This window comes from Natator depressus, chromosome 1, assembly GCF_965152275.1.
Source record: "Natator depressus isolate rNatDep1 chromosome 1, rNatDep2.hap1, whole genome shotgun sequence".
Taxonomy (NCBI): Eukaryota; Metazoa; Chordata; order Testudines; family Cheloniidae; genus Natator; species Natator depressus.
Genome location: NC_134234.1, coordinates 282,596,463 through 282,620,971, shown reverse-complemented (window position 1 = coordinate 282,620,971; position 24,509 = coordinate 282,596,463). Strand labels below are relative to the sequence as shown.

Genomic DNA, 24,509 nt, shown 5'->3' with positions numbered 1-24,509 from the left:
GAAAGTGTAGAAGATCTTTTATTCATGCTTTGTGTGTATAAAAGATCTTCTACGCTTTCCACAGTATGCATCCGATGAAGTGAGCTGTAGCTCACGAAAGCTTATGCTCAAATAAATTGGTTAGTCTCTAAGGTGCCACAAGTACTCCTTTTCTTTTTGAGATAACCTTGTCATTCAGATAGACACATCTTAGGGATGCTTTGGGGCGCTCTCCTTACTGATGTTTTGAGAACCACAAAATTTAAAATTTAAATTCAGCCCATCCATTTTCAATAACCAGAGTTCCAAAAGGATTTTCCCTTCCCTTATTAAGTTAGCAGTTTCTTATAAAATAGAGCCCAAGTTCAGCAGCATACTTCAGCATGTGCCAAAAATTTAATTGACTTAACGGGGACTGTTCACATGTTTAAACTTAAGTGTGTGCTTACATACCTTGCTGAATGAGGGCCCTGATCTCCAACTTAATGCTTCTAAGTTGAATTGACCTTTATTTCTAGAATTCAGGAAGGAATCCTTTTTAATATTATCCATCATTTTCTTATTAAATCTTCTGTAACTTACATGAAACAAATCAGAAGCCATAATTATGAATAAACTAGTCATTCTAAGAAGCCAGTGTATGTTAAGTGCCAGGACTGAGCGGAATATTTCAATGTTGATCTGGAAGATGAAAAGATAAGACAAGATTTTAGGCATCTGTTAATGGGAATGTGAGATAGAAACATCTCTCATTGTGAGAAGTTCCTAATGGCATGGGAATCAATTATACCAGCATCACAGAGTAAACCAGAGCACCTTCATAGCCTGTAAGTGTTTCTGTCTACATAAGTGTATAGTACCACTATATAAAATACCAAAACTGTAGTATGTACTACTTTCTTGTGACATTTATCCAAGAAATACCACCTCTGTTCAGTCTGAAACAGGCTTATGGAAAACCATTTGAATTCTCTCTTCCCCACCCCCCCTTTTTGGGGGTGGGGTGGGCTAAGTGTTGCAAGATCAATTTAGTCAGATATCTTCTGGGAGAGCTTGGTATCTCATGTTCTCAGTAAGAATGTCATAGTTCAGCTAGACTTCCCCAACTGAGTACATTGCTATTGGATCAATGGCCATTTTTATAGTCTTTCCACCTTTGTTCTCAGGCCAAGACAATTTGAATTATCTTTTCAAATAACAGTTCATGACACAGTAAATTGTGATTATTTTTGTAATTCCTCAGAACAAAAACATTGTCTTCCAAGATTTATTCTTTATTAAGCCATGCTGTTAGTTATGGTTCCATTATCCTCTACTATAATTTTTTCTCTTAATCTTTGTTCCAGTATTTTACTGGCTATAGAAACGTCCAGTGCTAATTGTCCAGTACCTCTAAGTTCTCTGATTTTTCAAAACATAATTGTAAGTGCTACAAGTAGTTTGATAGCTAATTACTTAATTGTTATGTATATCAGTTACCAGCTATTAATGTTCATATTTTCTTAATATTCCGTCATCTACTCTTAACCAACAGATTTTCTGGAATCTCCCTTTCAGCTTAATTGTTCGACTCCTCTTCCCCATGAATATTTCTAAATGCTATCTTGAGTCCACTTAATCTTCTGGGCTAGTGCTAATTCATACTATTTTTCTGTTGCCTCTTCTAGACATCACTGTGACTTTTTATTTGGATGCCTCACTCATAAATTCCACTACAGGTTTTTCTTTTAACTTCACGTCTTTGTCTCATAAATTCACAATAGCTGGTTTTTGTTCCTTGTATTTTTCTTTTTCTGAGGAATTGAGATTTGTCATGCCTCACTTATGTGACATACTTGAATTTTACAATTTTTATACACTGGTGGATTTTAATAGATATCTTATTTCCCCCCAGATTTGCTTTCCTAAAACAACTGCACTGTTCTGTGAACCTATCCCTTTCTGTACTGAATTCAGGTAGCTTATGGTCACTGGTTCCAAGCTTCCTTAACATTTTCCTATTCTAAATCAGTTATTCGTTATTAGTAAAGCGTAGGTGTAGAGTGGCTTTTCCTCTGGCTAGTCTTCTTACTTTGAGTCATTAAATTGTCCTCTGTATACCTTGAAAAAATTTCTCTAGTGATGTGTGTGTGGTTGTATTTATTGTTCCAGAAGCAACTGAGTGGGATGTTTGAGACCACTGAAAGTGAAGTTTGATATTAACATCAGTATGATATTACAAACTTTAGGTATTGTTTTTTAGAGCAATGAAGTATCTATCTTTCTTTGTCCTTTTGGTAACAACTTGTTTGTTTTGTTTGTTTTTAATATAGATGCTGGCATCACCATCTACATCAGGTCAGCTGTCTCAGTTTGGGGCAAGTTTATACGGGCAACAAAGTAAGTACTCTGTTTATTATTAATATGCTTCTTTTATGATATATGGATGTGCCATTTTTACATCTTGAGGGAGAATATGCATATTGTTTTTTCTGTTAATTACATAGGAGAGGTTGCATGTCTTTTTATGTGTGTGACCTGTGCCAGATACATTTTAGGTCTGGGTTCGTAGGTTTTTATGCATTTGCCATGATTTGATGGCCTACAGTTGCTAAATAAATGTCACCAGAATAGTCTATAGTTAAATATGGTATAAAGAATATCTGTGGCTTAGCCATGAGTTTTAAAAAGAAAACTAAAATAAGAGGCCGAAATAAACCTAGTTTTCCGAATAATAGATACAGAATCAAGTGAGTAGCTTGATTTGTAATGTGGTATTGTATACCCACAAAAGGCAAATTGATTCTCTTCTAAAAATTGGTCATTCTTAATTCTGTCTGTAAAATGTGAGGTACTAAAGCTGGGGAAAATATTCAAGGTTAATAGTTATTTTTCCACCCTCCATTTCTTTCTTTTCTCCCTGCATCTGTTAAAAGATTAAATTAGCAGCTGCAGAAAGACTGGTTGTGTGCTTTACAGGAGGATTTTAAGTATTTTACCACCTCCTGAGTAGACTTGATTGGAATTTTCTAGTCAATCTCCATTGGCAGCAGACACTGTATGTAAAGTATCTTCTAGGGTATTTTAGCAAGTGACTTTTTTAGCTGGACAGGGCAAGTGTATTGTCTCCTAGAAGATGCAGTCTTTCTGATACAGTATTTAATTTTTCTTTGAATAACATTCAAGCTCTTAATAGCAAGAGTGGTTGCCCCACAGATTGTTGATGAGTAACAGTGTTAGACCTACTGGTACATTCATTCCAATGATGAATTTTCTTTAAATCCATTTCTAGGCAATCTGGGAGTGAAGCTTTATTCTCATTTTTGGGGCTTTAATCTGGCATTGTTGAGCCTCTTTTAGTCTCCACTATCTTTATAGCTTGGGGCTGTAGCTATTTTTGTACCTTTTTATTCATTGCAATTGTATTCATTATGCCCATTAAGTCACCCAGATGATCTAATACATTTTTCTTAACAACCTAATATTTCAATCAGTTCTGGCTGTGATGCCTAAAGTGCAATCTATCTTAAGTGGAATCATGCTTAAAGTAGAGGGTCATACTAGAACAGGCTTCTGTTTCTTCCCAAAGTCTGGAATGCCATGCTTGGGACTAGATGATGTTTAACCATTAAAATGTTTTATGGAAGAATAAAATTGAACATGCCAACGTACTTAGAATTGGAGTAGTGGCATCTGCTTCATTATCCAGCTATGTATGTGCCTTCTTCTGGAATAGGATTATTGTAAATCTGAGTTAAAGAAACCCAATTTCCAGGCACAAAATTAGCTTTTTATTTTTTTTCTCCAATGGTCAACTGAAGTCATTGCTATTAGAAGTATTAACATGGGAAAGTGAAAGAGAGAGAAAAATAGATTTCAGCTGTCCATCCACAAATTTACAATGAGACTTGGAGGATCAAACGCCATCTGTTTTACATATATTCAGGTATAAAAAAATATTCTATCGCTGGCAATTGCAGAGAGTTTGAATTTTCACTGTGCGGGCCAGCTTAAATCTATTTTTCTCTCTTTCACTTTCCGCAGAGAATGCTTCCTATGTTTTGCACTGTGAGGTCAACTTCTAAATCAGTTCCTTAAAGATCTAGTTTACCACCATGCTGCCAAACCAATTGACCAGTTATGAGGAATATTTTTTTAGCTGCACTGTTATCCATGCTAGTTTTGTTTCTCCATATATATTACATGAAATTTCCTTTTTATTATATTTGGACATAATTCAGAATTTTTTTTTCAAATTTAAATAGAAAAATTGATTTGTGAATCAGGAGAAAGTCATACACAATATTTGGAAATGTCCTCAGAAAACAAGAGAGCATTTCTCCACAGAGGTGTTTTTTTTTTTTTTTGTCCCAATTGTTTTAAATACTGTGAATTTCCATTTTATTTGTCTTTCACGCTGAAATGGTTTCTTTATTTTCTGTATACACCCACACATTTATGGTGAAGCATTTGTTGAACACAATAATATTTAACGTGTATTATGGCATTCACAATGATTTTTATTATATTAGTGGACAGTTAAAATCTCACTTTTCTCTTATTTCAGAACATTAGACTTAAATTAATTACAGATACTGAATTTCTCTGGTCAAGAAGAAGCACTTTATACTTGACAGAACAATTCTAAAAAGCATACTATTTGAAAACTAAATTATTAATATTTGTATGGAAGATGTTCGTATTGTTTTGCATAAGATGAAATAGTGTTCAACACAGGCCAAGTGTGTATCCGCTTATACTTTCTGAAAATGTATCTTCTAATTGAAATTTTACATAAATCTAAATGTACTATATTTAGTATAAAATCATTCTAAATTGTGTAAGTAGCCTATTCTAGAAATAGCATTTGTCTAATGTTGGGGGCGGGGGGGTCCAGTTACAACTATTACTCTTTGCCAAATACATATTTTTCTATTTAATTATTAAGTGTTTTTAAAAATGAGTGATTTTTTTTCCCTCCTTTCATTTTAAAAATGCTCTTATGAAGTGCATGTGGACTCAATCAAATATATATTGTTTTTAATGCTTACATGACATGCTGTTTGACATAGCTTTTTAGAAGATAAACATGATGCCAATAGATGACAAAAAATAAAAATTCTTAAACAAGATTGTAAGACACTTTAAAGAAGAACATTAAGTCTTGCTTATCGCTTATATAATTAAAGTTTTTTCAAAATACAAAATGAGAGTCAGGACACTCTCTTATACTATTCCTTCAGTTTTAAAACTATATTTCAGTACTGAGTCTAATAAACCAGTCGGAACATAAAACCTGCAAATTACTGATATAAAATTAAACCTGTAACGCTTACTGTAGAATGCAAATATCAATGGAAATGCAATTTTGGTAGTGCTTGTCAAATATGAAAAGCTTTCAAATAAAAAACCTTCTTTCTGAAAATTACAAAAAGACAGCATATTTGAAATAACTGAGTTTAGATCATGTAAGTAAGGACTTAATTTTTTCACTTCATTTTCTTGCAGAATTACACTAATATTTTTTTAAAATGTCATATTAGATTAAGTTCCCATCTACACCAGATGGATAACACTTTGTTCCTGATTGCTACATATTTCCACCCCTCTGAATTTTTTTCAATAGGTGCACTAGGCCTTCCAATGAGGGGAATGAGCAACAATACCCCTCAGTTAAATCGCAGCTTATCACAAGGCACTCAGTTACCGAGCCACGTAACGCCAACAACAGGGGTACCAACAATGTCACTTCATACGCCTCCATCTCCGAGCAGGTATTTATTGGTAGCTGATATTTCTGCAATTGCGTTTTTCTGCAGAGCAGTTTTTAAGCATATTTTACCTAAACTACTTTACATTATAGTTAATAAAAAAGAAAAAAATATTTCCTTTTATGGATCACTGCCTGTGTTGAGGAAAATTATATTTGTAATACAGTGTTTGTATGTGTAAGGATAGTGTTCACTTGCAAATTCTGTTGCAGGAACACAAGACATCATTTGACTGCTTTGGTAAATGTGTAGTTAAAATTGTATGCATGTTATACAGCATTCAGAATATCAAGGGGGTAGGACAGAAGCACTAATATTAACAAAAGATTTTATAAATCTGCTGATTTGTCTTATGAGTGTGAAAACATCATATAGCTTTTTTTCACTTCATATATTTTTTTTTATAAGTGTTCTACACTAGACCTGACCAAGGATTTGTCTCGTCTCATTGTATAAAGGAGCATATGACTTTTTTGAAGAAACCTAAAACTCTGAACCATTTACTGAGAAGTAATTGCATAAATGATGTGCATTATTGAAATTATTCATAAATCTAGCTTGACTGCCTAAAAAATTGATTATTCGTTCCATTTCTATGCTTAAGTTGAACGGTGTTGTATAGGTTCAACTTTTTGGATGGTTTCTCTCTTTCAGGGGTATATTGCCTATGAATCCTAGGAATATGATGAACCACTCCCAGGTTGGTCAGGGCATTGGAATTCCCAGCAGGACAAACAGCATGAGCAGTTCAGGGTTAGGCAGCCCCAACAGAAGCTCACCTAGCATAATATGTATGCCAAAGCAGCAACCCTCTCGACAACCTTTTACTGTGAACAGGTAAGACTGATTTGGTCAAGCTATATACATGCAGTTATGGGCATGTTCAGCAGCATTCCTGAAATAAAAATCTAGTTTTGTCCATTATTTTAAAGTTTGATGTGGTGAATTCTTACTGCCAGGAGACTGTGTATCTGCTTGGAAATGTACATAAGACTCTCTTGATTGAAGCCTTCAAACTAAATTTTGCCTGGCCATTAGTCATCCACTACTGTTCCTGCAAAAATGCATATTTAAACAATTGTTTTTAAAGCGCAAGTTGGCTTTTTTTTGCACATTTTAACTTTAGTACTGGTTATAAGTTACATTAAATGCACTTGGAAAAAAGTAAGGCAAGAATTAAAAATATAATATTTGTTCTTTGAGAATTGCCTCTGTAGATTCACATGCTTTGGAGTCTTGCGCCTCCGTACTGCAAGCCATGCAACCATTTGGAAAGCAGTGACTTGCCCTCCTGTAGAGCTGAGCATTCGTTCCTTTCCTTCCACTCTAGACATAGGTCTCAGAATCATCAATAACTTAACAGTAACACAGCATAAGATAAACTATGTTTGGTTTATATTGATTTTTGAAGTTATCTGTGTATATAAACAATTAAAAAGAATCACAACTGTAGTTTGGTTATAACTGCTTTACCACATCTTATAGTAGTATGTCCACCCAATCGCAGTGTTCCCAGTCCTCATCTTTTCTTCATTTAAATCTCTCTGTACTGTTCGCAAACTAACTCATGTCAGTCATATGCCTTCTCCAACCCAACGTTATGTAAAAGAAGAATGAGAGGGAGAGAAATTTGAAGATAATGTTTTTAATCTTAGTTTGTACAATTCCTATCCACTTCAAGAAAAGAAGATCTTGATGATCTCCTCAGCCAGCCACAGTAGGGATCTGGCAGCAGTAGTTAAAATCCCTGCCTTGTGGCATGAGAGGGGTCTTTTGCTCCTCTCTCTCTATAGGCTACCTCAGCATGTTTGCTGTAATGAATATCCACAAATAAAGGAGCAAATAAATAATTGTTGTGATTTGTTTTTGTTTTGTTTTGTTTTTTTTAAAAAAAAGCTCATTAACATTAATTGAGATGCCCCTTTTCTTAGTTTTCAACAGTAATTCAGAGATATTGAAATCCCAGTCTGCAATAGCTTTTGAATTATTGTCTTCATCTTTTATACATCATGTGTTTTCTTCTTGCGTCCCTCTCCCATTTAGGAAGGGATGCTCACTAGTTTCCAGGTTGCTATTTTTTATTAAAGATATTTCCAGTGTGGGGTTATTCATTTGACTATAAAGGTAAATATGTACCTACAAGACTATAAATACACATGTTAAAGTATACTACAGATGCCAGTATTAACACTAAATTTACAGTCATCGGTACTATTGTGGATAAAGTTAAAAACTTCGTGAAGATTTTTTGAATTTTTTTGATGGTCACATAATTGATGATCTCTTCCATAAAATATTCTCTAAACATTTTTCCCAATTTGAACAGTGTATTGGCTATTTCAAAATTTGTAGAATATTTAACTTTCTCCTCATCAGCTACCTCCATTTTCCTAAAGAGGCAGCACTATGTATTGATATAAAGTTGGATAACACACCGGTAACAAATAACTGTGGGGCAATTTTTTCTCAGGCTGTCTGACCTCTTGTATCTCTCTGAAATCCCTAGTCTGAGGACTCTTCTAATTGCTGGATTTTATTTGTTGAAATGTGTTGCATGAAAAGTACTATATATCAGCAGGCTATATTGCATGCCCTTACTAACTACATCAAGATCGACGATTTTGTCCGTGCTCTCACCTCATTTAGAATTCCAGAAGATAACAGAAATCTGTTTCTTCAAGTGGCTGATAGATAAGAGTCAAAGGGTTTGATGTATTCCAAATACACCACCTTGCTGAAGCCAAGCTGAACAGGGTCATTCTGCACTTACTGTTCCCCTACTCAATCTCTTGAACTGTGTTAGGGGAACTGAAAGCAGTTTCTCTTGCCCCTCCAGGGGTGATTATGGCTACTAGTAGGCAAAGCAAGTTGTCTATTTCCCTGATTGATGTGTGCCCACAGATGGGAAACGGTAAACACAAAAGGTTAAGGGGGATAGCCTCTTTTACTTTCTTTTTTTAGACCTTGGCCTAATTGCTTTTCTTAATAAAGCACGAGCGAAAATAAGAGTTAGCATGGACAGATCAAGCCGAGATTATCTTGTCAAAATACCCTCTTGACTTTACTGTATCATGTCCCTTAGTAAAGTCAAGATGGTGTCTGCTGTATTCTCTTTATCCATAGATATATCAACTTTGTCATGATTCACTTATGAATTTGTTATTTTAATGCCTATGGCTCTGTTATCCTTAAGTCTCTGAGCATTTTTCTTAATAGTCTATTGTTAGACGTTTATAATAAAATTATCTTGATTAATTGCCCCATTGTTTACACAGATTTGACAAGTGCAAAGTATAAAACAGTGAAAACTGAATTTGAAAGATGAATGCAGGTTTCTTAGCCTGTAGTAACTCAAGTGAGGTGTTAATGAAGTTTCTTCGTTTTCCTTTCTTGTCCTATCTTCTCTCACGAAGTTAAAAAGTGTTTTTTCTTGTATCTGAATTTTTGTTTTTGTGCACAGTATGTCTGGATTTGGAATGAACAGGAATCAGGCATTTGGAATGAATAACTCCTTATCAAGTAACATTTTTAATGGAACAGGTGAGTTTCCTTTAAATAGGTAGAGTATAAAGTACAATAGGAGGTATGTATGTTAGCTGGTTAAAACCCCAAATTGTTAAAGATATTTGTCTCTAATTGTGATTTTTTTGTAATTATGCTTAATGGCTTTGTACAGAATTGTTTCCATTACTTAAGAATATGCACATAAATTGGAACACTGACATTAATATGTGACAAATGTGTAATTCAGTTTTTAAGATCATATGGAAAATACAAAATACATTTAGGTAGTAGCACATAGCATAAAAATAACACTTCTGAAATTATACTAGAAATTAATATTTATATTACTTTTAAAGACAAAGTAGAAAGACTTAAATTACACTGAAAATAGTTTGTTTTGCATGGATTTTTTTTTTAAATATACACACATTCATAACAGCCATTCAGTTTCAAAGTCAAAAATAATTTAAAGATCCAGGGACAACAAAGGGATGATCCTGTTAAATGTTCATTACTCTATAGGGGGCGGGAAAGTATCAGTTTAGTATGAAAATATTATGGTGAACAACTTCTTAAACTGTTTTTAGAAATCTTCCCTTATTTCCAACTCCTCTTAGATATAAAAAAGATCCTTTTAAATCAGTAGTCTGGGTTGTGACTGTTTCTAGGAATTCCAGACTGTTCATTTGTATTAAGAAAACTATATATAAAATCATCCAGAAAAATTCTTTACTTTAGGTATGTATGGCTATACTAAGCTTTCTGTATATAACTACAAGGTTATAGTTACATCTTAAAAGTACTGATGATGTCATAAAGTAAAAGGGTAATGCCCAAGTGGTTTGTGTAGTCACTAGAACCCTGTGATGGCATTATAAACCTGTAATTCAAAATTTGTATATACTCTGATACCAGTTGCAAATCGGAATTCATGCCTTACCCTGGGTTTTACTACGTGTCTTCTGCAATTGCTTCATTATTCTGCCTTGTCCTGAGTTAGTAGCGATTTAAAGGGCTCCTACAGCGCTGCCACCGATAGTACTACTTCCCCTCTCCAAACCCTTCTCTTGCTAGCTCCCTATTGTCAGTGAAGCCTTTCTTTCCCACTATGGAACCACTGATAACTTCAGTCCTGTAATGTACAGGTACAGTGTCACATTCATGACTCTTAGCATATATTATTGTTGTTCTTTTAAAAACAAAAAATGCTCTATAGCCTAGCTTTGTCATCTAGGCTTTTTTTTTTTTAATTTATACAGAATACTGATAGAAACATGAAGAGAAAATGACGTGTTCTCCTACCTTTTAGTGGTGGGATTTTATTTCTTCAGCATATCATCTATTGTTAGCACTGTAAACCATGGAAATCACATCTTGGTGACAGGAGGTGGTGTGCATTTTAATATTTTTAAAAAATCAGTTTGTTTGAATGTACATGTTTGTGAAAAGAAAATATTTCTGATCCTTTTATTGTTTTATGAAGAAAAACTTGATTTCATGTATTGCAGTCCCTGTGTAAAAAATTCAAGGGGGTTAAAAAATGGAGTGCTTTTTATTTTAGATGGAAGTGAAAATGTGACAGGATTGGACCTTTCAGATTTTCCAGCACTAGCAGACAGAAATAGAAGGGAAGGAAGTGGCAACCCAACTCCATTAATAAACCCATTAGCTGGAAGGGCTCCGTATGGTAAGAATGTGCTTCTGAAAACTTTGTTGAATAAAATAAATGTTTACTTGCCTGATTCACCTATGGCTGTTTGTAATATGTTGTTATGAGACAGTGGGTAACATTTTAAAAAGTGCCTAGGTCCCGTTGACCGTCAATAAGACTTAGGCTCCTAAGTCATATTTTCAAAAGTGACTGAGACACTTACAATCTGGTCACCTTGATGCTTTTGAAAACAGTACCCAACATCTCTTCAGTTAGAAGTTGACTTCAAACATGTTGCAAGTTGTTATAATTCAGCTGTTTAAATTCACCTTTGATTGAAAACTGGCAATTTTTTTCAGTCTGGATATGCATATTTTTAAATAGCTTCAGTTTTTTGTTTCCTGTCAAATTGATTGCCTGTCTTTTAGATGCCTGTTGGTCAAAATGTCACAGCATACCTTGTAAATAGTTGATTTTAGAAATAAAATCTGACTGGTACAGTTATTAACATTAAAAAGTCAGCATTTGCTAAGAGATGTGACATCCTATCAGAGATGCTACAGTTTCCTCCTATACTGTGCTACCTATTGACTTTTTAATAGTGAACATAGTACTTGATGCTTATTGATTTTTTTTTTTTAAATAGATACCAATCTTATGCAATAGAACTACTTGTAGAATAGTTAAAAATGATCTTTGCTCATGTGATTTCTAGTATAAGTCACCAGGGTAGCTTAGCCTCAAAGTACAACTTTTTCTTGTTTCTTAATATATGTTTGCACTGCATATCACTTGGGCATATAACTTGCTGTTATATAAATTATCATTGGGTACTACAAGAAAGAGGATATTAAGTTCTTTTTAGCTCATTCTCCAAATTTCTGACAGAAAAAGCTCTGTTACCATTAGAATATCAATCAGCATTTTGCTAAAAGATCTTATTTGCTTCTATAAATGCCAGAATCCATTTATTCAGAAGAAAGAAGAAACAGGATTCAGTCAACCTATTTCCTAAATTGAAAAAAAAGGGAGCTCTGATCTCTTCTTGGCCTCAGAACACTGGAAAATGTCTAATGTCAACTTGTATCGATACTTTTGCTCATCTACACCTATCCAGAACCTCTGGAAGATGAGCTCTAGGTTTCCTTCTGTCTGCATTTACCCTGCATCATAGGTCTGAGGAGTAATTTGTAGCCAGATTACTATATTATTTCTGTATGTCTGAGCAAGAGGCTGTCCCCTGGAGTCTTTTTTTTTTTTTTTTTTTTTTTTTTTTTTTTTAATATTGGCATAATAAATAATGCTGCTCTTCAGTCCCTGGATCCCATCTTCCAGTATGAATGACCTACTTTTCTGAAATTAGGGTCAGAGTATTGAGGTCCACTGATATCTGTAGACTTGCATTTTTCCTACTGTTTAAGTCACTGGCAAGTATAACATAGTGATGTTCTATTGCAAATTACCTGCATGTCTACTTAAAATATATAAGCCTAACCAAATTTCAGAAAACCTTTTCAGAATTTAAAGGAAAACAGATTTCAGTTTAAAAAGATCTGTACTATCAAAACACTATTGCCTTCCTTTTTATCAGATTGCTTTAATATTTGAAAAACTCCTCTCAAGGTTCTTCTGCTTATTCAGATGTTGTGTAAGATGTTTAGTGTTAATAATAGTAAAACTATTGGGCCTAATTAATTCTTAGTGTAACTTTAATAAAAACAGTGCAGTTGTGCTAGTTAGAATTTGGTCCCAAAGTTTTCTACTACATCTAATTTAAATAAGAGAACTGAGTCAGTGACGTACGGTTCCAGTAAACCAACACACTTTCATTTTTTTCATATTTCCTGTTCTTTTAAAGTCTGTTGCACTTCACCACTTGCTCATAAAAATGTTATGCAACAGCAGAAAAATGTTTTCATAAGTTATTAATATTGTACTTGCTCTCATTTGGATCATAGTCGGAATGGTAACAAAACCAGCAAGTGAGCAATCCCAGGACTTCTCAATACACAATGAAGATTTTCCAGCATTACCAGGCTCCAGTTACAAAGATCCAACATCAAGTAATGATGACAGTAAATCTGTAAGTAAATGTTAAAACTTTTATTTTTTCCCTCCAGTTCATTTGTTTTTCAACAACTTTAGTTTAAAATTGGCAATAAAGCAATTTGAGTACACTTGTACTTCCAGGTGACAAATTTTAAGAGGTCTTCTATAAACTACTCAGTAATTGAAATATCACTATATGTACTATGCAGATTGGCTCTCCTAGGGAATCACTTGTCTTCTGACCATGAAAATGACCTTGATAACAGATTATTTGGGGTGGAGGGAAATCAAATTACTTTCTCAGTTTCAAAAAGTCCTGTGTACTTTTTATGTACACTTTTGGAGCTAGAAAACCTGAGTTTAATTGTTTCTTTCAGGTATATATCACAAAGTTTGCTTCTAGAATCAAGATATAATTGTTCTAAAATTCCCCGTGCTGAGTTTTAACATATGTGAAGACGAGACTGTTGGCAGGCATGTGAAGCGAAGGGCCCATGAGCACCTCCTGTGCCGTGCACTCATTTAGAAATGCAGCCGTTTACACTTCCCGTTAATATTCTGCTCCAAGTGTGTACGAAATATTTAAATATCCTGACCTTTTAAATTTGAGATTATAGATTTGGGAGTAGTTCTTATTGTAGGGATTGTAAAAATGACGAAGACATTAATCATACCTAGAGATTGGTGACGGAATACGAGGCCTTCAACTGACAAACAGAGCTGTGGTTTACATTTTGCTCATAAGTAAGCCCTGAAAAGTGTGGAAAACTACGTCTTTGGTTTTAATTCCTTTATATACAAATACCAGGTGCGACAGGGTCGGGCCAGATGGTTACAGGAGACTAATAGAAGGCAGATATATTAGCCCCAGGCTAAGTAGGTCCCTTTTCCCTGGGTAAGGTAACAGGGAAGGTTCCAGAACAATCAGGAATCTTCTGGAGACAATTAAGACAGGCTGATTAGAACACCTGCAGCCAATCAAGAAGCTGCTAGAATCAATTAAGGAAGGCTAATCAGGGCACCTGGGTTTTAAAAAGGAGCTCACTTCAGTTTGTGGTGTGCATGTGAGGAGCTGGGAGCAAGAGGCACGAGGAGCTGAGAGTGAGAATGCGGACTGTTGGGGGACTGAGGAGTACAAGCGTTATCAGACACCAGAAGGAAGGTCCTATGGTGAGGATAAAGAAGGTGTTGGGAGGAGGCCATGGGGAAGTAGCCCAGGGAGTTGTAGCTGTCGCACAGCTGTTCCAGGAGGCACTCTAGACCTCTGCATTCCACAGGGCCCTGGGTTGGAACCCGGAGTAGAGGGCGGGCCCGGGTTCCCCCCAAACGTCCCAACTCCTGGTCAGACACAGGAGGAGTCGACCTGGACTGTGGGTTCAGAAAAACGGCCAAGCTGAGGGCTGCTGTGAAGCTCCAAGGCGAGCAAATCTGCCAATAAGCGCAAGACCCACCAAGGTAGAGGAGGAACTTTGTCACATGGGTTTTTTTTCAAAACTTAAAACTGAATTACCTTGTAGTGTGGCAGGGCACTTCATTTCTTTTGGGATATGAATAATTGAACAGACTTCAGCCTCGCAATACATGTATGGTCCTGTTGATGGCTTTTGAGGAGCACTTTATTCGGAAGGGCTGCTTAACCAACTTTTCCATGTTGGTTTGTTTTCTATCATGCTAACTTGCACAAATTATTTGTTTCTTAATAGAATTTGAGTACATCAGGCAAAACATCTTCTAGTGCAGACGGACCCAAATTCCCTGGAGATAAAAGTTCAACAACGCAAAACAACAACCAGCAGAAAAAAGGGATCCAGGTGCTACCTGATGGTATACTTGAGCCTTTTTTGCTAAATCACTTGAAAATATTTTCAGATGATCTTGTTGATTCCTCCACTTTTTGAAAGGAGAAAATTAATTTGTTGTTCTTGCCTAGGTCGGGTTACCAACATTCCTCAAGGGATGGTGACGGACCAGTTTGGGATGATTGGCTTGTTAACATTCATCAGGGCAGCAGAGACGGACCCGGGAATGGTACATCTTGCATTAGGAAGTGACTTAACAACACTAGGTCTCAATCTCAACTCTCCTGAGTAAGTTCTGTTTTCAGTACTGTAATCAGTTTTGTTTTTATTATGCTGCTGTTCATAATATTGCATTCATTTAGTTCACATGAATATAAAAAAAACTGCAGATACTTTGACAAATTAAGTTTGAAAATGCAATGACAGTAAAGTAAAGCCTTCATTGATAAGAGAACTGTGCTTCAAGGCATACTGAGATCTTGTTTTGCAAGCTTTCAGTAAGCTAGGAGGCTCTCCTTACGCCCTTAACTTGTTAAGGATTTTTGTCAGGGAAGCTTTAATGCGTTGTTAATAAATTTCATGCAAAAATTATTTTTTAAATAAAAATTTTCCTTGAGGATATTTACATTTAACAATCAGACAGCATTTTTATTGTAAATTAAACTTACACTGATGTAATAACAAACAGTACACCTTCGTAGTTGTGTAGTATAGTTGTATTGTTATTTTCAAGAGCAGTATACCTTTGAAGTTAACTTCTAGTCCAATAGCTATTTTATATTCTCCATGTGCATAATTGTGAGCCTTCCTCCATGGTATCACAGGGCAGTAAGGGATTTTAAAGAATCTCTTACACTTCTGTGTGGACTACCCACATCACCAGAGCCTATGTTGGGAGGCAGGAGGGGAACAGCTACTGCCATGCTGCTATTTCCCCTTCCATACATGTGGGAAGTGAGCGGAGTATGGCTCCGCCCCCCAACACATCTGCCCACATAGTTGAGCTGCTGTAGAGTGGGAAGTCATTTGAAGCAAGGGAAAAAAGCAGGAAACAGAGTCACATCTGTTTCTTACCTTGCTTCTGGGGCAGTTCAGCAGCACACTATCTTTTACTCTGGCTGGATTGCAGAATTACAATGCTGCCTCATCTCTTGAGATATGTGGGCAAACTTGGGACAGGGAGCTCTAAAGCTTTTGTTTACTCTGCATAACCTATAAACAGAGTACTAAAAACATAATTAATCTAAAAGGTATTTGATGCATGGCCCACCTGCAGAAGAACCATGCTGAACTTCATAGTTTATTCTCTTTAAAAAAAAAGTCTTTTTTTCACCAAAGATTTGTGTACTATGTTTGTTGAAATTTTATGAATGCACACAATAAACCAGCCAGCAAAACCAGATTGGAATGGTACATGTAGATGAAAGGAATTCTTTGCACTTCACATTTCGCAGATTATATACACATGAAATAGGTATGTATATGAGTTGAAGAAGGATTGGAGAGAGAGAGAGTGTGTGTAAAACAAGATGAAACAAGAAAGAGTAAGAAGAAAAAAGTGGCATTCTGGAATCTGCACTCCTTATACAGTAATTGGCACTAATTTATATATATCCCTCATGTAAATTGATTATTTTCAGGAATTACTCCATAGTGCATTTATAAACATTTTTTGAGAACATTGTTCCATTAGAGAGACCAGGTGGGTGAGGTAATATCTTCTATTGGACCAACTTCTGTTGGTGAGAGAGACAAGCTTTCAAGCTTACACAGAGTTCCATTGGTATTCTCAGAACTACACTTGTGTACCATAACCACTCTTCTAATACGAATGGATTTAGAGTCTGCAGAATGAAACATATACATAGTCATTTCTTCAGACTTAGTGCTGCTCTTACAGATTATGACTTTTTTGAGTGTGATGGATTTTTTCTACTTCACTAAGAACGTGAGAGTTTTAAATAGCTATACTAAGAAATCACTCTTCTCACTACTAGCTCCATAATTTGTAGCATTGATTTAATTTTGACTGTCTGTCTGAGTAGGTGCATCTGCAGGATGTGCACAATATCAGAGTTTTGATATTTCCAATACAGATTGTCCTCAGAAAGGCTATGTTTGAACAATGTGCTTAGAGCAAAGTACATCTGAAATTCAGTATTTTAAAGTAGATTTAAGTGTAATTTAGCACATGGAGCTGAATATTTGAGTTTTTGGTACAATTTTGTCCCACTGTTTGCTAGTAAAACTAGCATTTAAAATCCTTTCGTCTAAATCTCAGGTTATTTATTTTTAGCTTTGGTTATAATCCGTGTAAGACTGTGATATAAAGCTAGTTTTTATTTGGTACTGTTCACGTGCTGAAAAATAGTAATAGTTTAGAATGACATTTGTCATGGTGGCGATATCTGAAATTAAAGGCACTTTATTGTGGTGGTTTATTGGTATGCTGTGCATCTCCTCAATTTGATAAGTCCTAATTGTTAATATAAATATCTATGCAGGATTTTACCAATTTGTTGGCATGATCGCTGGTAATTAGTTAACTGGATTTTTTTTAGTTTTTAATAGGGAATCGTTTCATACAGAGTATTTACTACCTTGGATGCATATTATTGAAGTGACAACATTTGATTCGTGTGTGTGTATATTACATATATTTTTGTATTGTAATACCTGCTTTTAGTCTGGTTTTGGAGCTTTTACAGTTGATGATACAGATAAAAGATTTGCTATTTTATTTTACTGGCCTCAAAGTTAGTGATACGTTTTTGCCTAGTGTGACAGTCAGTTATCACTGCGCTTTAAATCAGTGGTTCTCAACAGGGAGTCTTTGAACCCTTTCAGGGAGGCCTGGGGCCCCATGGTTAAAACCCAGAGCCCGAGCCCCAGCTCCGCCCGTGGGGCTGAAGCCAGGACCCACAGGGTTGAAGCTCTGATGTCTGGCACCCCCCCCCCCCCACAGGGGGCAGCAGGGCTGAATCCTGGAGCCCCGAGTCCTGGTCCTCCCCACAGGGCAGAAGCCCTGAGCCCATAGGCAGAGTTGGGAGGCATGGGAGTGTTGCCTCCCTCCCCCTGAAACTACGCTGCAAGAAACTACTCCCCTCCCCACCAGGCCAGGTCAGAGGCGGGAAGCCAGAGCCGGGCAGCGTGAGGCAGCTGCTGCTCTGGCTGGTGCCATGGAGCAGGCAGTCTAGGCATTCCCTTGTCTCCTGCTGCTGCGGGGGGTTGAAGCTGCTCCTCAGCTCCCAGCCCCCATTGCTCACGCAGCTGGTAAAAGCCGACTGGGCAGGGGGACCTGACTCGGTGGCTGGCAGAGCCCTCGGGGAACTGGGACCGCACACAGCCCCTAGCTACCCTTGTCCCTGCACCTTGAGCTACCCCGCTGCCTGCACACAATCCCTAGCTACCCCCTGCCTGCACACAGCCCTTAGGTACCATACTCGCTACACCCTGAGCTACCCCCCTTCCTGCACACAGCCCCTCGCTTTCCTCCTCCCTGCACCCTAACCTTTCCCCCGGTCCGCACGCAGCCCCTAGCCGCCCTCTCTCTGCACCTTGAGCTACCTCCCTACCCGCACACACACCCTAGCTACTCCCTGCCTGCACAGAGCCCTTAGGTAACCTCTCCCTGAACCCTGAGCTGTTTTCAAACTTTTTGAGCTGAGCCCCCCATCTTTGAGTTATAGAGAGAATAGAAGTTGATAAAGTACACATAGGAACTGAAGAGAAATAGTCAAACGAAAGAGTCCTGTTCAGTTACGTCACATGAAGGCAGTCAGCTAAATATTGACAAATTTTATAAGTGCTTTTATACAAGTGCTAGAAGTCTAAACACTAAAATGGATGAACTGGAGTGCCTTGTATTAAATGAGGGTATTGGTATAATAGACGTCACAGAAACTTGCTGGATGATAATCAATAAGACATGATAACGCCAGGGTTTAAAATATATAGGAAAGACAAAGTGGGTTGTGCTGGTGGGAGAGTGGCATTTTATGTGAAAGAAAGAATAGAATCAAATATAGTAAATACCTTAAATGAATCAAACTGTACCAGAGAATCTCTGTAGATAGAAATTCTGTGCTTCATTAACAAGAGTATACTACTGACAGCTCTCAAACCAGGATGTGACAGTGACTGTGAAATGCTCAGGGAGATTAGAGAGGCCACAAAAATTGAATACTCAATAATGGGGATTTAACTAACTGCATGTTGACTAGATACATGTCAGGGACAGGATGCAGACGCAAAATTTCTAGACACCATAAATGACTGCTGCTTGGAGCAGCTAGTCCTGGAACCTCCAAAGGGAGAGGCAATTCTTGATTTAGTCCTAAGCAAAGCACAGAATCTGGTTCAAGAGGTAAATATAGCGGAACCACTCAGTAATAGCAACCATAGTGTAATTTAAATTTAACTTCCTGGGGGAAAGGGAAATATCAAAGAAGCCCACCACAGAAGTATTTAACTTCAAAAAGGGGAACTACTCAGAAATGAGGAGGCTAGTTAAATGGAAATTAAAAGGAACAGTCACAAAAAAGAAATGCCTGAAAGCTGCATGGAAGCTTTTAAAAAACACTGTAATAGACACTCAAAGTAAATGTATACCCCAAATTCAAAACAAAACAAAACAGGACCACAAATGTGCCACCACAGCTAAACAGAGTAAAAGAGGCAGTTAGAGGCAAAAAAGCATCGTTTAAAAATTAGAAGTCAAATATTACTGAGGAAAATAGAAAGGAACATAAACTCTGGCAAGTTAAATGTAAAAGTACAATTAGGCAGACCAAGAAATAATTTGAAGAGCAACTAGCAAAACATACTAAAACTATCAGAATTTTTTTAAAACTGTATCAGAAGCAGAAAGCCTGCCAAACAATCAGTGGCACTAAAGAAGCACCCCAGGAAGACAAGGCCATTGTGAGGAAGCTAAATGAATTCTTTGCATCGGCCTTCTCTGCAGAGTATATGAAGGAGATTCCCACACCTGCATCATTATTTTTTTGGGTGAAACATCTAAGAAACAGCCCTAGATTGAGGTGTCAGTAGAGGCAGTTTTGGAACAAATTGATAAATTTAACCGTAATAAATTGCCAGTACCAGATGGTATTCACCCAAGAGATCTGAAGGAACTTAGATATGAAATTGCAGAACTACTAATTGTGGTATGTAACCTATTGCTTAAATCATCCTCTGTATCAGATGACTGGAGAATAACTAATGTTACACCGATTTTTGAAAAAGGCTCCAGAGGCAATTATAGGCCAGTAAGCCTAACTTCAATACCTGGCAAACTGGTTGAAAGTATTGTAAAAAAAACAGAATTATTACATACAGAGACGAACACGATTTGTTGGGGAAGAGTCAATACAGCTTTTGTAAAGGGAAATCACGCCTTGCCAATGTAGTATGTCAGTACGCATGTGGACATGGTTGATACAATTGATATAGTGTACTTGGATGTTCAGAAAGCTCTTCAACATATTCATGAACAATCTGCAAAAACAGGTAAACAAAGTGAGGTGGCAAAGTTTGCAGATGATACAAAATTACTCAAGGTAGTTAAGTCCAAAGCTGACTGCAGGGAGTTACAAAGAGATCTCACAAAACTAGGCAGCAAAATGGCAGATGAAATTCAATGTTGATAAATGCAAGTAATGCACATTTAGAAAACATAATCCCAACTATATATACAAAATGATGGGGTCTATATTAGCTGTTACCACTCTGGAGTGGAGTTGTTGTAGACAGTTGTCTGAAAATATCTGCTCAACGTGCAGTGGCAGTCAAAAAAGGTAACAGTCTTAGGAACCATTAGGAAAGGGATAGACAATAAGACAGAAAATATCATAATACCACTATATAAATCCATGGTATACCCCACACCGTTCTGGGAGCCCTATCTCAAAAAAAGATATATTAGGATTAGAGAAAGTAGAGTAAAGGGCAACAAAAAATTAAGGGAATGAAAGTTTCCATGTAAGGAGAGATTTAAAAGGCTGGGGAGTGTTCATCTTAGAAAAGAGACTAAGGGTAAGAAGGAATATAAAGTCATAACTGGTGTGGAGAAAGTGAATAGGGAAGTGTTATTTATTTATCCATCCACATAACCAGAACCAGGGGTCGCCCAATGAAATTAGTAGGCTTAAAATAAACATAAGGGACTACTTCTTCACACAGTGCATAGTCAGCCTGTGGAACTCATTGCCATGGGATGTTGTGAAGGCCAAAAGCATAACTGGGTTTAAAAAAAATAGAGAAGTTTACAGAGGACAGGTCCATCAATGGCTATCAACCGAGATGGTCAGGGGGACAACCCCATTCTCTGGGTGTCCATAATCTCTGACTGCCCGAAGCTGGGACTGGACGATAGGGGATGGATTACTCAATAATTGCCCTATTCTGTTCATTCCCTGTGAAGCATCTGGCATTGGCCACTGTCGGAAGACAGGTACTGGGCTAGATGGACGATTGGTATGACCCAGTATGTCCGTTCTTATGTAGTGTGAAAGTCTCCCGAAATATTCATCAAATAATTTGTATACTGCCCAGAAGTACAGTAGAACCTCAAGAGTTACGAACACGTTCAGAATAGAGGTTGTTCATAACTCTGAAATGTTCATAGCTCTGAACAAAACATTGTGGTGTTTCTTTCAAAAGTTTACAACTGAACATTGACTTAATACAGCTTTGAAACTTTACTATGTAGAAAACAAATGCTGCTTTTAACCATCTTAATGTAAATGAAACAAGCACAGAAAGAGTTGTCAAATTTTTTTTTCCCCACTGAATGCATCCGATGATGTGAGCTGTAGCTCACAAAAGCTTATGCTCAAATAAATTTGTTAGTCTCTAAGGTGCCACAAGTCCTCCTTTTCTTTTTGCGGATACAGACTAACATGGCTGCTACTCTGAAACCAAATTTTTTTACTTTCCCTTTATTTTTTTAGGAGTTTAATACAGTACTGTGCAGTATTTGTCTCTTTTTTTGGGGGGGGGGGGGTCTCTGCTGCCTGATTGCATACTTCTGGTTCCAAATGAGGTGTGTGGTTGACCACTCAGTTTGTAACTCTGAGGTTCTACTGTATCCATTAATAAGAGAGTTATCTGCTTAATACAGTGCTTTATGCTTTTCTATGCCTATATGAATTCTTTTTATCCCTGGATCTTGCCTTATTCCAAAAGCTAGAAATTCAAAATATAGAGCAAATGCTATGTTCCATGAGCCAAAGATACTGCTTCAGACAGTTATCCGCTACTTATGTTTTTAGCATGCTCTATACTATACCAAATTTTTAAGGCTACAGTAAAATCTTTTTAAACTCTTCCAAAACTTAGCAGATGTCACAATAAAAGTCATCCACCTTCCTTATGGAATATAGTAAATAAGTCAGGCTTCACATATAGCGTACAGGGGAACATCTCTTTAAAAACTTTACCTACGATAGGCAGATAATATTAGGAAGAAGGGTCTTTGCCCATTGATATTTTTGCAGAGATATTCACATTATGCTGATTAAAGAAATAGCGTTTTGTGGTCTTTAAGGCAGTGTTTAGATGGGTGAGTGAGCCTTTATATTCCAACTCTTGGGAAGTACTACACAGTTGGAAAGATTTCTCCCATCAGAAGAAAGGACTAGGTCGTTTTCCACAGGTGCTGCCCCTGTGATGCCTGCAGTCAGGACATATGAGGATATAAGCTGTTGTCAACCTTGGGTTAAAGGTGGCCTGTGGTGTAGGATTGGCACCCCTTGGTCTGGAAACATTTTTCTTTAAAACTCGGTTGGGAATTGGTCTTCTGGTAATTTCCCAGGCTTCCAAGATTTTAAAGCACTCTTATGCCTTCCTGCTAGAAGGTGCATAGGTTAGTAGGCTGAAGTATCATTTGCAAAATATGTCACAATACTATATTATCACAAACAATTAAAACAGCAGTGCAGCTGCCAAAAAAGTACATATTGTGATTCACTGTCCTTTTTTGTTCCTCTACCTGCTAATTACCAAACTTCAGTAGTTCTCAGTGGATCACTAAGTCATTGGTTCAAATTAGCGAAGTTCTACAGTGTTTAATTAGTAATCTAAGCGCTCCATTTTTTTTCTTCTTGATGTATTATCAAGAATTAAATCGGTGGTTCTCAAGCTTTTGTATTGGGTGACCCCTTTCGCACAGCAAGCCTCTGAATGCGACCCTCCTTATAAATTAAAAACACTTTTTTTTTATATTGAACACTATTATAAATGCTGGAGGCAAAGTGGGGTTTGGGAGTGGAGGCTGACAGCTCATGACCCCCTGAGGGGTGACGACCCCCAGTTTGAGAACCCCTGAATTAAATGAAATCAGAAAATTTATATTTTTCAGACTTTTTTCATGTTCCACTGAAATGGTGAAATCGGTTCTTTGTCAGCATAGAGTAGAATTTAAAGGACGGGTACAATCATTATCGGTGGGAGAAACTAGGCCTGCCAGCTATAAGTCTTTTTCCTCTTTTAATTATGGGCTCAGATTTATTAGCTCCTAAGGCTCCTGAGAGGTGTTACAGAATACCTCCATTTTGCCAAGTACATTTGGGCTTCTCAAAGGGGTTGGAGCCAAAGGCACTTAGGTTACAAGCACAATTGAGAATTGTGCCCTTTTGAATTCAGTGGGGGGGGGGGGGTTGCCATTGAAGTCAGCGGTGCCAGAATTTCACCCTAAAAGTTAATGAAGTAACTAAATATGATGGTTTTGGAGGAGGGAAGGGATGTGGGGCTTGGATGTCTCCTTCAAATTCATTGCTTTTTAATTTATGTTCTTTCTTGTTCAGAAATCTCTACCCCAAATTTGCATCACCTTGGGCATCTTCGCCTTGTCGACCTCAAGACATAGGTAGGGAAAATAAGTTGTGTTTAATGCTGTGTTGATATTTATAAATGAGAATCAATTACATGGTTTAACAATTAGGTCAATTCTGATTCCTTTATCTAGACTTCCATGTTCCATCTGAATACTTAACGAACATTCACATTAGGGATAAGGTGAGTGTGCTTTCTTGTCCCGTATAATGAAATATGTAGATAAGAGGCTGCTTGGTTTATAGTATTCTTTTCAAGATAACCTGACAAGTAATTTTTTGCAGATGGATATCTCTCATCAAATCCAGTGTTTTTAGAAAGTCTTAAATTCTGTAAGAACAGAGGTGCATGGAATGTTCTAGGAATGTTACATACTCTTTCCAACATTACAAGACCAAACAAAAAAATAAAAACCTGCATCCGTTACCAGTTTTATTTTCCTTTAATTTCTTGGATGCTAAAAATGGTTTGCATCAGATTTTGGGGAATGTGAGAATGGGTTTAGGAAAGGACCAGCAGAAATCATTAGAACCACAGTCATTGTAATGAAAGCAGTAGTCAGTCTAGACCAATATCCTATATCTGAAAGTGTCAGATCCTTCAGACCAAAGCATCAAACCCTTATAATTCACATACCATAGTACAGGGGTCGGTAACCTTTCAGAAGTGGTGTGCTGAGTCTTCATTTATTCACTCTAATTTAAGGTTTCGCGTGCCAATAATACATTTTAACGTTTTTAGAAGGTCTCTTTCTATAAGTCTACAATATATAACTAAACTATTGTTGTATGTAAAGTAAATAAGGTTTTTAAAATGTTTAAGAAGCTTCATTTAAAACTAAATTAAAATGCAGAGCCCCCTGGACTGGTGGCCAGGACCTGGCCAGTGTGAGTGCCAGTGAAAATCCGCTCGTGTGCCGCCTTTGGCACACGTGCCATAGGT

The 24,509-nt window shown here is 37.0% G+C and overlaps 1 protein-coding gene across 3 annotated transcripts in view; it reads left to right on the top strand.

Annotated features, from left to right (window-relative positions):
- The window catches only part of CNOT2 (CCR4-NOT transcription complex subunit 2), a 151,905-nt gene that overhangs the window by 113,235 nt on the left and 14,161 nt on the right, over nucleotides 1-24,509 (top strand). For all 3 annotated transcript variants that reach the window (XM_074942060.1, XM_074942059.1, XM_074942058.1), the window contains 10 exons: nucleotides 2,292-2,358; nucleotides 5,585-5,732; nucleotides 6,384-6,566; nucleotides 9,190-9,269; nucleotides 10,795-10,920; nucleotides 12,843-12,967; nucleotides 14,637-14,757; nucleotides 14,864-15,020; nucleotides 23,540-23,601; nucleotides 23,701-23,750. In XM_074942060.1, the coding sequence (XP_074798161.1) occupies nucleotides 2,292-2,358; nucleotides 5,585-5,732; nucleotides 6,384-6,566; nucleotides 9,190-9,269; nucleotides 10,795-10,920; nucleotides 12,843-12,967; nucleotides 14,637-14,757; nucleotides 14,864-15,020; nucleotides 23,540-23,601; nucleotides 23,701-23,750 (1,119 nt within the window). The remainder of the gene's footprint in view (nucleotides 1-2,291; nucleotides 2,359-5,584; nucleotides 5,733-6,383; nucleotides 6,567-9,189; nucleotides 9,270-10,794; nucleotides 10,921-12,842; nucleotides 12,968-14,636; nucleotides 14,758-14,863; nucleotides 15,021-23,539; nucleotides 23,602-23,700; nucleotides 23,751-24,509) is intronic.